This window comes from Oncorhynchus mykiss, chromosome 5 (genome assembly GCF_013265735.2).
Source record: "Oncorhynchus mykiss isolate Arlee chromosome 5, USDA_OmykA_1.1, whole genome shotgun sequence".
NCBI classification, from domain to species: Eukaryota; Metazoa; Chordata; class Actinopteri; order Salmoniformes; family Salmonidae; genus Oncorhynchus; species Oncorhynchus mykiss.
Genome location: NC_048569.1, coordinates 52,036,671 through 52,050,407, shown reverse-complemented (window position 1 = coordinate 52,050,407; position 13,737 = coordinate 52,036,671). Strand labels below are relative to the sequence as shown.

General features: G+C 40.9%; 1 protein-coding gene across 5 annotated transcripts in view; it reads left to right on the top strand.

The window, feature by feature from the left end:
- Positions 1-10,000, top strand: part of LOC110522967 (ubiquitin carboxyl-terminal hydrolase 13) — a 61,542-nt gene extending 51,542 nt beyond the window's left edge. For all 5 annotated transcript variants that reach the window (XM_036977769.1, XM_036977768.1, XM_036977767.1 and 2 more), the window contains 4 exons: positions 3,976-4,145; positions 5,540-5,747; positions 6,470-6,554; positions 6,973-10,000. In XM_036977769.1, coding sequence (XP_036833664.1) covers positions 3,976-4,145; positions 5,540-5,747; positions 6,470-6,554; positions 6,973-7,069 — 560 coding nt within the window. In that variant the 3' untranslated portion in view covers positions 7,070-10,000. The remainder of the gene's footprint in view (positions 1-3,975; positions 4,146-5,539; positions 5,748-6,469; positions 6,555-6,972) is intronic.
- The last annotated feature ends 3,737 nt before the right edge of the window (positions 10,001-13,737 follow it).

The following is a 13,737-nucleotide window of genomic DNA, read 5'->3' as shown; positions in this document are numbered from 1 at the left end:
TCCGCATGTGTGGTTCCCACCGTGAAGCATGGAGAAGAAGGTCTGGGGGTGCTTTGCTGGTGACACTGTCAGTGATTTATTTAGAATTCAAGGCACACTTTAACCAGCATGGCTACCACAATATTCTACAGCGATACACCATCCCAGCTGGATTGAGCTTATTTGTTTTTCAACAGGACAGGCCCTTACACATACAGGATGTGTATGACAGCGTGTTCCTGCTACTGTCCAGCAACTTCACACAGCCATTGAAGAGGAGTGTGACAACATTCCATAGGCCACCGTCAACAGCCTGATGAACTCTATGTGAAGGAGATGTCCCGCTGACTTTTCTGGTTTTCTGATACATGCCCCTACCTTATTTTTAAGGTTTCTATGACCAACAGACGCATATCTGTATTCCCAACCATGTGAAATCCATAGATTAGGGTCTCATTTATTTATTTCAATTGACTGATTTCTTTATATGAAATGTAAATCAGTAAAATCTTAGATTTTTTAATTTGTAGAATAACTGGAATTAAAGCCAGACCTTAACAAGGGTCCCAGGACAAGTAGAGAGCTCAATGTTCATGTCATCCAACAAATGTAAATGCCCTGAGTATGCTAAACGGCATTGGCACTTGGATTGGAACCAGTGCTTTGGTCAGATGACTTGAAAATAGAGGTCTTTGGCCACACAAACCAGTGGTGGGTTTTGCATTGAAAGATGCATATGCAGAAATACCTTCTATAAAATATGGTGGTGGATCTTTGATGTTATGGGGAAATTTTGCTTCCACTGGTCCTGGCACCCTTGTTAAGGTCAACAACATCATGAACCCAGTACCATGGCATTTTAGTCAAAAACCTGGTTTCCTCTGCCAGGAGGCTGAAACTTGTCCGCAAGTGGATCTTCCAGCAAGACAATAAACTAGAGCACACATCCAAATCCACAAATAAATGGTTAAGTGACTATTAAAATCAACATTTTGCAATGGTCATCTGTCTCCGGACTTGAACCCCTTGAAAACATGTTTTGAATTGAGGTGGTCAGTCCATAAGCGCAGACGAAGGATATCAAGGATCTGAAAAGATTATGTATGGAGGAATGGTGTAAGATCCCTCCCAATGTGTTCTCCAATTTCATAAAACATTTTAGAAAAAGGCTCTGTGCCATTATCCTCGCAAGGTAAGGCATTGAACGGTATTAAAAACAGGGGTGCCAATATCTTTGATCCCCATCTTTTTGAGAATTATTATTTCTCCCCCTTCCACTTGCCTCTTACATTTTTTTGCGGTAATGCTGTGATTTAGTTTGTTGTAATTTTAAGTCGAGCAAACATTTCCATACATGTTTGTTAGCTGCATGTGTTTCATAACTCCACGTGTCCTATTTATGATATAATTTACATAGATTACACCGTTTAAAAAATAAATAAACCCAAAACATTTTTTTTTGTCCATTTGTATATTTGAGTTTAACCATAATATTTCTTGTAATATTTGTTGTCTTTTCTGGTGGATTAAACAGAAATTGCAACCAACATTCTATGGCTTATTTTGGAGATTTCATTTTATAATAACCGAAAGTGAAGGTTATAATCTGAATAAAGGGAAAAAGGTCATTCTTGAACATGGGGTGAGATATGGGGCGGCAGGGTAGCCTAGTTGTTAGAGCATTGGACTAGTAACCGGAAGGTTGCAAGTTCAAACCCCCGAGCTGACAAGGTACAAATCTGTCGTTCTGCCCCTGAACAGGCACTGTTCCTAGGCCGTCATTGAAAATAAGAATGTGTTCTTAACTGACTTGCCTAGTTAAATAAAGGTAAAATAAAAAATATATATTCTTACTAATCTGCTAGAGAACCAGTTCTGATTAAAATATCACTTTTGTAGAAGTTGTATATATTTATTTTGTGATCCAATATGTAATCCAGAGAGGTTAGAAAAATGAACTAGATCCTCTGAGGCTGTGGAGGGATCCAAATTGTGGATTTAAAAGAAAACATGAATCCCAATGAAACCTTTTGTTTTTAAGCCCTGGATTTCTAGCCCCGTGATATTATTGTTGGATCGGATTTTAATAGCTAACATTTCGATAGCCATAATAAATGGATATGTCGATTGTTTTACTCCTCTCGATAGTTTAATACTTTCTGAGAAGTAGACATTATTTACAGTTTTATGCCTACTGTAGGGTTATTATACATAACTTTAACCAATTTTATAGGAGATTCTCAAAAATGTAAATGTTATTTATAAATTCCAGTTGTACTTTATCAAAAGCCTTTTCAAAGTCAGCAATGAATACCAGGCTTGGTTTTCCTGATTTTTCATAGTGTTCTATTGTTTCCAGTACTTGTCTTATATGATCTCCAATGTATCGTCCATGTTAAAAAAAACCTGTCTGTTTACAGTAGGATGAATAATCTCCAACAATACATTTTTGAATTATATGCACTATGTATTTAGCTATTTTTTTTAGCCATTTTTTTTCAATGGACTGAATCCTTATATTTACCACTTGGGTCCTGTTTCAGTAATAATGAAATCAGACCTTGTGGTTGAGTATCTGATAATCTACCATTTTTATATGCTAAAAACTGTCCTCTGAGTACATAAAAAAAGGGTTGCTATACCTGAACTAGTATGTCATCCAGCCTTGGAGTTTTCCCGGACTTTCCCAGCTTTAATGCATCAAGAAGTATTACTTGTGAATTCTCTTTGTCTGAGCAATTGTATTAGTATAATATAATTTCTCCCTTTTTTGGATACAATATAGGTCAGTGTTTATTTTATTCATAATTGTGGACCTGACTGTAATGTGGTTTAACACTAGCACACACAGTCAAATTGTACAGGTGTGTAACAACTGTGTCAATTAAGGCCCAATCAGGTCAAAACGAGGGAGGAACGGTGTTGTATTGCCATAGTAACTTTTTAAAACTGCCATCTGTTTTTGTTTTAGTCCCTCCTAAATTCTTAATTGCTTGTGTGGAAGTGCAGTTAGGAAGTCACATATCAGCTTTTTAATATGCATGAGGCATCAGCCAGTCTCTTTTGCACTCTCCCTGAAATCCAGCTTTATTACAGTTGTTTAATAAACTCTGTATTAAAGGAGTAGTTCACTATTTTCCAGCTTGATGTTAGATGATTCTTCACCTTGAAAGTAGTCTATGGGCCAGGAGAAACTGTAGTCCATGGTTCAGTTCTCCTTAAACAGCCACCACAAATTTGAGCTAACTTTAGTCACCACAAGCTAACAATCAATGGAAGTGATGGGGGCATGTGTACATGTTTTGTTTTTAAATGGCCAAATCACCTTTTAAGTAACATCAAACCAAATATGGAGTTGATTTCAGGTTATTTGAACATAATTGTTTTCAAACATGCTTACTTAACTTCCATTGATTGTTAGCTTGTGGTGACTAAAGTTAGCTGAAGTTTGTAGTGTCTGTTTAAAGAAAATGGAAACCTCGATTACAGATTCTCTTGGCCCATAGACTACCTTCAGGTTAAGGAATCGTCTAAAATCTAGTTGTAAAATTGTGAACTACTCCTTTTAATTTCTGTACCCTGTTTGTTATATTTTTTAAAGTGGATTTATAAGTTTGTCTTAAACAATATTATAGCCACTTCTGCATACAGAGTGGTATTGTTGGAAAGTTACTAATTAAGAGGCTTTTTTTCTCTCTCACAAACACAACCCAGTGAGCAAGCCCCTCCTTTACAGCTCGCCAAGAGATCCAAGGACAAATAGGCAGACCGTCACAAACAGGCTCTCTTAAGCTGAACATGCCATACTTGTACTAACAATTACCTATATTAATTAGGTGACTATGATAACCCAAAAATAACCAGGCTGATGAGGCCTTAGGAACACATCCTTGTGTAATTGTGCTCTTCCTGATTTGACCCTTGTTTGAATGGGTGATTTACTGATTTATGTACCATGTTTATAGTAGAGCTTTCTCCTTCTTTCCTCTTTTCCAGACTTTGCTGAGCCCCTGGCACTGCCAACCTTCATGGAGCCCGGCCCTTCCGTGGCCAGCTCGGGCCTGGCTGCCACCCCCCTGGACAACCATCCTCCAGAGGAGAGCATCGCCATCCTCACCTCCATGGGCTTCCCCCGCCGCCACACCGTCCAGGCCCTAAAAGCCACGGTCAGTGGCTCTCTTTCTCTCCTGCTGCTCACACTCACTCTGGTGAAACAACACAAAAATGATATTGTCCTGGTCTAGGAAGCATTCAGTAGGGAGTAGTGCTTTGGTGGTTTTTAATTTGACTTTTTCAGATTTGAATTATCGTGGATATATATATATATATAGAGATATATATATATATATATACACTGTGTTGTGGAATATGGAAAAAAAAACATATTTCCAAAGCCTGTTCTGTAGCTAAAACCTTGCAAAGATGGAAAGGGAGACTTATCATGTAGGTTAATATCCCCCAAAACTTTTCACCAAGATGTTTTATTTCTCTGTCAGACATTTGGCCTGCTATTTATATTTGGGCCATTGATGTAAGAATGATGGGGAGTGGCTTTCTATAGTGCCAAACCGTGCTGGAGAATCATGCCCTCTCAGCTATTAACAACTTGGATGGCCTGCTTGTTTACTTGATATATTGCAGTTTTAATAACTCCTTCATGTCCTTGGTTGCTTGAGATCCTTGTTCTACATGCTGTTTACAAATAGTCCAAGCATCGAGCCCAACATGGTGCATAGCTAGGCTCGTTCAGCTTTTCAGTTCTATGAGTCAGATCGTTGTGTGTCATACGCGCACAGTCATTTTAGCACAGTTATTTTTATGCATTTGTTTGTGTGTTCCTCCAATGTACCTCGAATGAAACCACTAATTCATTCAATTCCGTTATGAATTGTATAAACGTTGAATTCCATTATAGTGGCTGCTATTTTAAGATGGTGCCTTTTTTTCTCCTCTTTTTCATCAGTCACCTGCCCTTGTCAGCGTAAAATAGATCCCACGTTCTCTACGAAAACAGACCCTCTGATTTCCTTGTTTTACCATTCCTAACACCTCCAAACCCCTTGCCATCCATTTTCTTCTCATGAAAAAGCCCAGGGTCCTCGTGAGTTATGTAGGCGTGTGAAACATTAGAGGGTCTCCAGGGTCTTCTAATAATAGCCCAGTGAGCACGCAGGAAGTGTTCAACCTCACTGGCCTGTCTGTCTGTCTGACTGACAGCATCAGATTATTCCCCCCAATGTGCTCTCTTGATGTTCTCAATCCTGTTACATTCTCTTGAAGCATGCCAGTCACAATTGTCCATCTTCTGAGACCTCTGAATTTGAGAAGACTTAGGGGAGAGAGGAAGCATATTCTACTGTGTCTTCATAACACAAGGTCACTGATAATGGTAATTACATGACAATTTAGCCTACCAATTATGACTTTTTGGTTCTTTCGGATTCATCGAAACAAGCAGGTAGTAGTGTAAAAAAAAATACCAGTACCAGAAAGTACTGTCAGTAATCAACCACTGAAATAGGTCTGTGAAAGGATGTGTCACCAACATTCGTTGTTTCAGAACAACAACCTGGAGCGGGCGCTGGACTGGATCTTCACCCACACGGAGAGGGAGGAGGAGGAGGAGGAGACTAGCGATGCCCTGTCTGACATGGCCGATACCACGGAGCCCAACGACAGCGCCTTCTCCAATGCCAACACGCACAGCGACTCCACACTGTCCCCAGACCAGGACGCCTCAGGCCCCCAGATCAAAGACGGACCCGGGCGTGAGTGACTCTGCATGACCTCTGACCTCTAAGACTGATCTAGTGTCAGTTCCACCCTCCCCAGTCCTAACCATAACCATTATGATCTAGAGACACTGATCTAGGATCAGCTCCACCCTCCCCAGTCCTAACCATAACCATTGGGCTAAATGCATTGATCTAGAGTCAGCTCCACCATCCCCAGTCCTAACCATAACCATTATGGGCAAAACGATAAAGACAGAAATGACAAAAGGAGAAGAATTACACAAATACAAATGTGGTACAGGAGCTGGGTAAAAAGTTATTTAGCTGCTTTGAATATAACGCTCACTGCTTGCTGCACCCATATGATGCAACAATTGCTGTTTGCAGGTACATTTGGAACAAAACCATCCTTTCACCAATTGTGAAAGGCTTCTCTTTCCACTTCCATTCTGACACAATCCTGTTAAAGGAAGGCAGCACACAGTTTCTATGTCACATGTTTGTCTTAGGATTTCATGTTTGAGGAGACTCATTCTATTCAGGGTCTCAGCCTATATGATTTTGAACTCAGAAATGCAAATCATGCACCACAGTCTCTCCAACTACAACCTGCATTGGTTGAATATGATCAGATAGGGATTAGATAGTTTTACTAGCTTGTTCTCATGGGTATACTGTAGGCAAAATGCATCTGTTCTGTTCACAAGGGAGTTGTAGTTTTGTGTAACGATTTGGTTTGACTTCCTGTTTTACAGGTTACGAGCTTTTTGCTTTCATCAGCCACATCGGAGCGTCCACGATGTCTGGTCATTATGTATGCCACATCAAAAAGGAAGGAAGGTAAGTCGGTCACAATGTACATACTCTACATTTATCTCTGCTAGATCCCCTTTCACAATGAAGGATTAAAAATGAATTATATAGACAGACTGTTTCCACCAGCCGTTGCATTGCACATTTTTGATCTATTCCAACACTAGCACTCCTGATTAGACTAATCAAGGGCTTGATCATAGTTGACGAGTTGAATTGGGTTTGCTAGTGTTGGAGTCAATCAAGTATTATCTTTGATCGATCGGCTAGCTGCCTTCACTGACCAGATTGGGAATCACTGTCCTAAGAGACTACTTAGATCATTTTGTAATTAGTGGTCTACAATGTGGCATTTGCAAATCAAGACGAAACTAAATGTATAGATGAGGTTTTAACACAATGTGTTACCCATGTTATCCCCCCCCCCCCCCCCCCCCCCCGTCAGATGGGTGATCTTCAATGACCACAAAGTGTGTTTGTCAGAAAGGCCTCCAAAAGACTTGGGTTACATCTACTTTTACCGTCGACTGTCTAGCAGCTAGACCAAGCGCCCCCCCACCCTCCAACCTTAGAGAACCACATCCTCACAACCAGAAGACCGGAAGATGACCACAGTGGAAATTATGGAAACACTCGCACCCCAGACCAGCCAAAAAAAGACAGGAACCGCTCGACTCAGCCAAGTCACTCAAGAGCAACCGGAAAGTGCGGTCAAAAGGGAAAGCAATTAGCTTTTTGTATGTCTCTGTGATTCCCGTGTGCTTGTGTGTATTGAAACGTGTCATTTGTCTGCGGCAAGTGTCAAACTCATTCCACGGAGGGCCAAGTGTCTGCGGATTTTTGCTCCTCCCTTGTACTTGATTAATTAGTAAAGACATCCCCTCACCTGGTTGTCCGGGTCTTAATTGAAAGACAAAACAAAAATCTACAGACACTAGGCCCTCCGTGGAATGAGTTTGACACCCCTGGTCTACGGCGTAGGTACAGAGGGATGTGTGCAATTTCAGTTATCGGAGTGCTCCACAGTTCTAGTATCAGCATATAAGATCTTACTATACATTTTCTATGCCTTAAGCTACTGTGCCAGTATTTTTATTGAAGTGGTATGTTTTATAAACGTCGGGCATGGTCCAAAAGTGGTCACGAATCACTGCTAGCCCTGAAAGTAGAACTCGATAAAAAGAAAACGCAATGCTGCTGGGAGCTTTGCATGTGCCATGCAGAACGGAATATTGGAGAATGTTTTGCATCTATAGGGAATTTAAAGGATATCAGGAACCCTTAACATGTGATGCAGGATAGAAAATTATGGCATTGAATGCAGAGAAATAGCCAGCATAGGCAAGTGTCAGAATAGGGATTGGATACTGAATAAGTAATACCCTTATTGGAGGGTCCGATGTCCTGTAATGAGGTTAGTCATATGTCTGGTTTTAATTTGCAGGTTTTTCTGGGCAAACTATTTTCTGTACAGTGACAATTGGACGAGTCAAGTTTCAGTTGCCAGGAGATTGTCATTTTTTTATTGAATATCTGAAAGCACTTTGACAGATTTGTTTTTATATCCCTGCCTTTTCACATAGAAATAGAACCATGAGCATAAATTGAATCAGATACCCTAAACTGATATTTTATTTTGTTCAATATGGTAAAAGCCTGTGACAATGTGGTTGTAACCCAAAAAATGACTAATGTTATATCACCTTTCTATTTTCAAAGTGTTTCTCAGACCATGTTGATTACACATAGTGTATGCATGCATACAGTATTGGTTGGCATTTGTTTGCGCGCCTAATATGATTACATTTTGTGGAAGGACAGACAATGCATTAGGTAAATGTTTGCCAATTATTGTAGTCCTCAAACACTGAGTAATACCGCATTTTAATATTCGATATGCCGCCATCTTTTTAATGTAGAATGTATGCATTTGAACACAGCCATCTGTGTTTTCCTCATTATTATAGCAATATGCACTGAGACAGAATCTCTTCTCTTGAGCATACACCACGTACTGTAGGTTACGACCTACAACTTGTTTCAGAATGTGTTCTCGTACTTTAGGACGTGGTGCTGTGCTGAATGTATTCCTTATTGTGCTCACTGCAACCAACCCCCCCCCCCCCCCACATATCAGAGACAACACTGGCCCTACTCGTGCATCCAACCGTTGTGTATGTTAATACTGTATTCAGCATTTTACTCATACTCGCTGCTCATTCATTCTCTCACTGTTCATTTTTGTGTCCAGCACAGTCACACCTTAGATTGTTTGCACTTCTATGTCTTCTTCTCATGACCCTATACAGCCACTCTATCAAAGACAGTTCATCAACCGGTTGTAGTAGAAAATCCAGCTGCAGTGTTGCCTAGAGTTCATTGTATGGTTGTTACATATCGACAAGGTAGTGGATTGCAATGTCGCATATCAAAAACCCTTTACTTTTTTCTCTTGTCTTTTGAATACTTACCCGGGCAGTATTCCATCAAAGCAGGTTTCCTGGAAGAGTCAAGAACATGATTGTGCTTGCATTGCAATAATGCACCTTCGGTTTCATGTACTCCGCAATGCAAATGTTTTCAGAGACTAAAACTGCATATAAACTCAAACATACTTTCTTGCTGCGCAGGATGAATCATGTTTTTAGACCCACAATGGGAAACCAGATAATGGTTTTGATTTACTAGAGCCCTTAGTTGTTTTGGGGAAGATTACAATTCCCCCTCTTAAATCGATCCCTGAAGATCTCCCATCCTTGTCAGACACTACTTGATAAATTGCTTCTGTTACCTATGCAATTCTTCATGGTCTCTTTGCAAGTATTGTTTTTGCCATCTTCCTTCCACACTTTATTATTCAATAAGAATAGAATGAATCCCTCTGTTCCATTCTAAGATTGTCATTACTGGTCCTTGACGGGTCAGTGTAGTAGTTACATTTATTATACAACGGTCTGATTGCTGAGGAGAGGTGGGTGTTCTATGCATTCTAGTTCTATACCGTTTTGTCCTCTACCCGGGTTCCTCCCATCTGGTCAACTCTGGCTGTTTTAGACTGGCAGGGTGCCCGCTCACCTTCTTGCTCTCCATTTACTGTGGAATTGATCGCTATGGAGGACGTCTGTGTTGTCTTCTCTCAGCTCTCTCTTCATCTGTCACTTCCTCTCCACCACTATTTCTTGAGGTTGTGAAAGGTAGTGGTTTACCTTTTGTCACAAAACGCCTTCCTACTGTGAGCATGTGCACTAAAAGTTGACATTTGGTCTGTACAATACATGTATTTTCTTTTATTTCATTTAACTAAATGTTCAATGATACTTCACCTGTTTTTACTTGATTTTTCTTTGCCTTTTTTGCAAACAAGTTTGTTCCCATTCTGTAGTTTATTACATACAGTTTCCCTGAAGGGATTATTTAAAGTTGACTTTTGTAATGTATGTTTGCATAGTTCAATAAACTATACATTTTCTTGACATTTGACACTTCTGTATTTTAGTGCATTGTTACTGAGGAACTAGTGTGGCTTGGCCATGGTTCCTCATCACAATTCCTCAATGGTTTTCAATTTCATGGCGTCTCTAGTTCTTTACTCGATAAACAGTAGAAAAGCAAGTATAATGTATCATTTTAATTGAAGACTGTTTTTTGATTAGTTATGTGGTAGGAAGGGAGAGCTGCAGCATAAAGTACCCATAAAGACCATGGAATACAAACCTTGGTAGGCATGCAATGATAAAATATATACAAGTTGACTATTAGTTGACTATTACAGTTTATTTTAATAGAACGTTCATATATGGTATGTCTGAAAGGTGTTAATGCTTGACTAGTTTAAGTACAGTACCAGTCAAAAGTTTGGCCTCACTTACCCATTCCAGGGTTTCTTTATTCTTACTATTTTCTACATTGTAGAATAATAGTGACTACAAACTATGGAATAACATACATAGAATCATGTAACCAATCAAAATATTTAATTTTAGATTCTTCAACCCTTTGCCTTGATGACAGCTTTGCACACTTGGCATTCTCTCAACCAGCTTCATGAGGTAGTCACCTGGAATGCATTTCAATTAACAGGTGTACCTTGTTAAATGTTAATTTGAGGAATTTATTTCCTTAGGGGTGGTATACAGAAGATAGGGCTGTTTTATTAAAGACCAGGTTCATATTATGACAAGAACTGCTCAAATAAGCAAAGAGAAACGACAGTCCGATAGTTTAAGACATGAACGTCAGTCACTTCGGAAAATTTGAAGAACTTTTAAAGTTTATTCAAGTGCAGTCGCAAAAACCATCAAGCGCTATGATGAAACTGGCTTTCATGAGGACCACCACAGGAAAGGAAGACCCAGAGTTACCTCTGCTGCAGAGGATAAGTTCATTAGAGTTAACTGCACCTGAGATTGCAGCCCAAGTAAATGCTTCAGAGTTCAAGTAACAGACATCTCAACAGCAACTGTTCAGAGGAGACTGCGTGATTCATGGTCGATTGCTGCAAAGAAACCATTACTGAAGGACACCAGTAAGAAGAAGAGACTAGCTTAGGCCAAGAAATACGAGCAATGGACATTAGACTGGTGGAAATGTGTCCTTTGGTCCGATGAGTACAAATGTAAGATTTTTGGTTCCAAACGCTGTGTCTTTGTGAGACGCAGAGTAGGTGAACGGATGATATACGCATGTATGGTTCCCATCGTGAAGCGTGGGGGTGCTATGCTGGCAAAACTGATTTCTTTAGAATTCAAGGCACACTTAACCAGAATGGCTACCACAGCATTCTGCAGCGATATGCCATCCCATCTGGTTTGCGCTTAGTGGGACTATCATTTGTTTTTCAACAGGACAATGACCAAACACACCTCCAGGCTGTGTAAGTGCTATTTGACCAAGAAGGAGAGTGATGGAGTGCTGCATCAGATGACCTGGCCTCCACAATCACCCGACCTCAACCCAATTGGAATGGTTTGGGATGAGTTGGACCGCAGAGTGAAGAATAAACAGCCAACAAGTGCTCAGCATATGTTATATTTTCAAGACTGTTGGAAAAGCATTCCAGGTGAACCTGGTTGAGAGAATGCCAAGATTGTGCAAAGCTGTCATCAAGGCAAAGGGTGGCTACTTTGAAGAATCTAAAATATATTTTGATTTGTTTAACACTTTTGGTTACTACATGATTCCATGAGTTATTTTATAGTTGATGTCAACACTAATTCTACAATGTAGAAAATAGTTTTTAAAAAATCGAGAAAAACCCTTGAATGAGTAGGTGTATCAACTTTTGACTGGTACTGTATATCGGTAGAGTAGTATGCATTGCAAGTACACTGTAAAGTGTTCCATTATTTCATTTTTAGGTCATTTGTTTCCATCAAAATATTATTTGTTCTATTCAAACTTGTATGTTGGCTACAGAAATAAACCATAGTAAACCAGCATGGTACAATGGGTTGGTCAAAACTGCGATAATTAACAAATGTATCGTACACAAGATACAGAGCAATCACAAACTTTTTTGTCTTATGCTATTGTACTGACCAGGGAGGTTTGTGGTCGTTCAGTTATACACATGCGTGAGTGAGTTAAAGGTAATACAACTGTCTGTCACCAAAGTGTTTGAATCCTTTAGCAAAACAGTTGGTGTGGGAAATGCCTGCTCTCAGTTTGAGCTCGCTACTCTTATGTTCTGTTCATTGTATCTTGTGTACAATATATACTGCTAAAAATAAAAAAAATACTATATATATATATATATATATATATATATTCATACATACATACACACACTACCGTTCCAAAGTTTGGGGTCACTTAGAAATGTCCTTGTTTTTGAAAGAAAAGCACATTATTTGTCCATTAAAAATAATATCAAGTTGATCAGAAATACAGTGTAGACATTAATGTTGTAAATGACTATTGTAGCTGGAAACAACTCATTTTTTATGGAATATCTACAAAGGCGTACAGAGGCCCATTATCAGCAGCCATCACTCCTGTGTTCCAATGGCACGTTGTGTTAGCTAATCCAAGTTTGTCATTTTAAAAGGCTAATTGATCATTAGAAAACCCTTTTGCAATTATATTAGCACAGCTGAAAACACTTGTACTCATTAAAGAGCTGTCAGTCAGCATGGAGCAGCCAGAGCAGCCAGTCAGCATGGAGCAGCCAGAGCTGCCAGTCAGCATGGAGCAGCCAGTCAGCATGGAGCAGCCAGTCTGCATGGAGCAGCCAGAGCAGCCAGTCAGCATGGAGCAGCCAGAGCTGCCAGTCAGCATGGAGCAGCCAGTCAGCATGGAGCAGCCAGAGCAGCCAGTCAGCATGGAGCAGCCAGAACTGCCAGTCAGCCAGACTCTTCCAGATCTGCCAGTCAGCCAGACTCTTCCAGATCTGCCAGTCAGCCAGACACTTCCAGATCTGCCAGTCAACCAGACTCTTCCAGACTCTTCCAGATCTGCCAGTCAACCAGACTCTTCCAGATCTGCCAGTCAACCAGACTCTTCCAGATCTGCCAGTCAACCAGACTCTTCCAGATCCGCCGGTCAGCCGGGATCTGCCAGAACCGCCAGTCAGCCAGGATCTGCCAGTCAGCCAGGATCTGCCAGCCAGCCAGGATCTGGTAGATTCATCAACCTGCATGAGCTTCCTCTCACTCCTGAGCTTCCTCTCACTCCTGAGCTTCCTCTCACTCCTGAGCTTCCTCTCACTCCCGAGCTTCCCCTCAGTCCCGAGCTGCCTCAGTCCCGATCTGCTCCTCAGTCCAGTGGGGTTCTGGGTGAGGACTACTAGGCCATGGTCGGCGGCGAGGGTGGACTATCCAGGGACGCGAGGAGAGGGGACTAAGACATTGACTGAGTGGGGTCCACGTCCCGTGCCGGAGCCGCCACCATGGACAGACGCCCACCCGGACCCTCCCTATTGTTTTGAGGTGCGTTCGGGAGTCCGCACCTTAGGGGGGGGGGGGGTTCTGTCGCGCCCTGGTCTAAGTATTTTGTGTTTTTCTTCATGTATTGGGTCAGGCCAGGGTGTGGCATGGGTTTTTGTATGTGGTTTGTATGTATGGGGATTGTAGCTAGTGGGGTGTTCTAGCTAAGTCTATGGCTGTCTGAAGTGGTTCTCAATCAGAGGCAGGTGTTTATTGTTGTCTCTGATTGGGAACCATATTTAGGCAGCCATATTCTTGTCGTGGGTGATTGTCCTTAGTGTCGATGT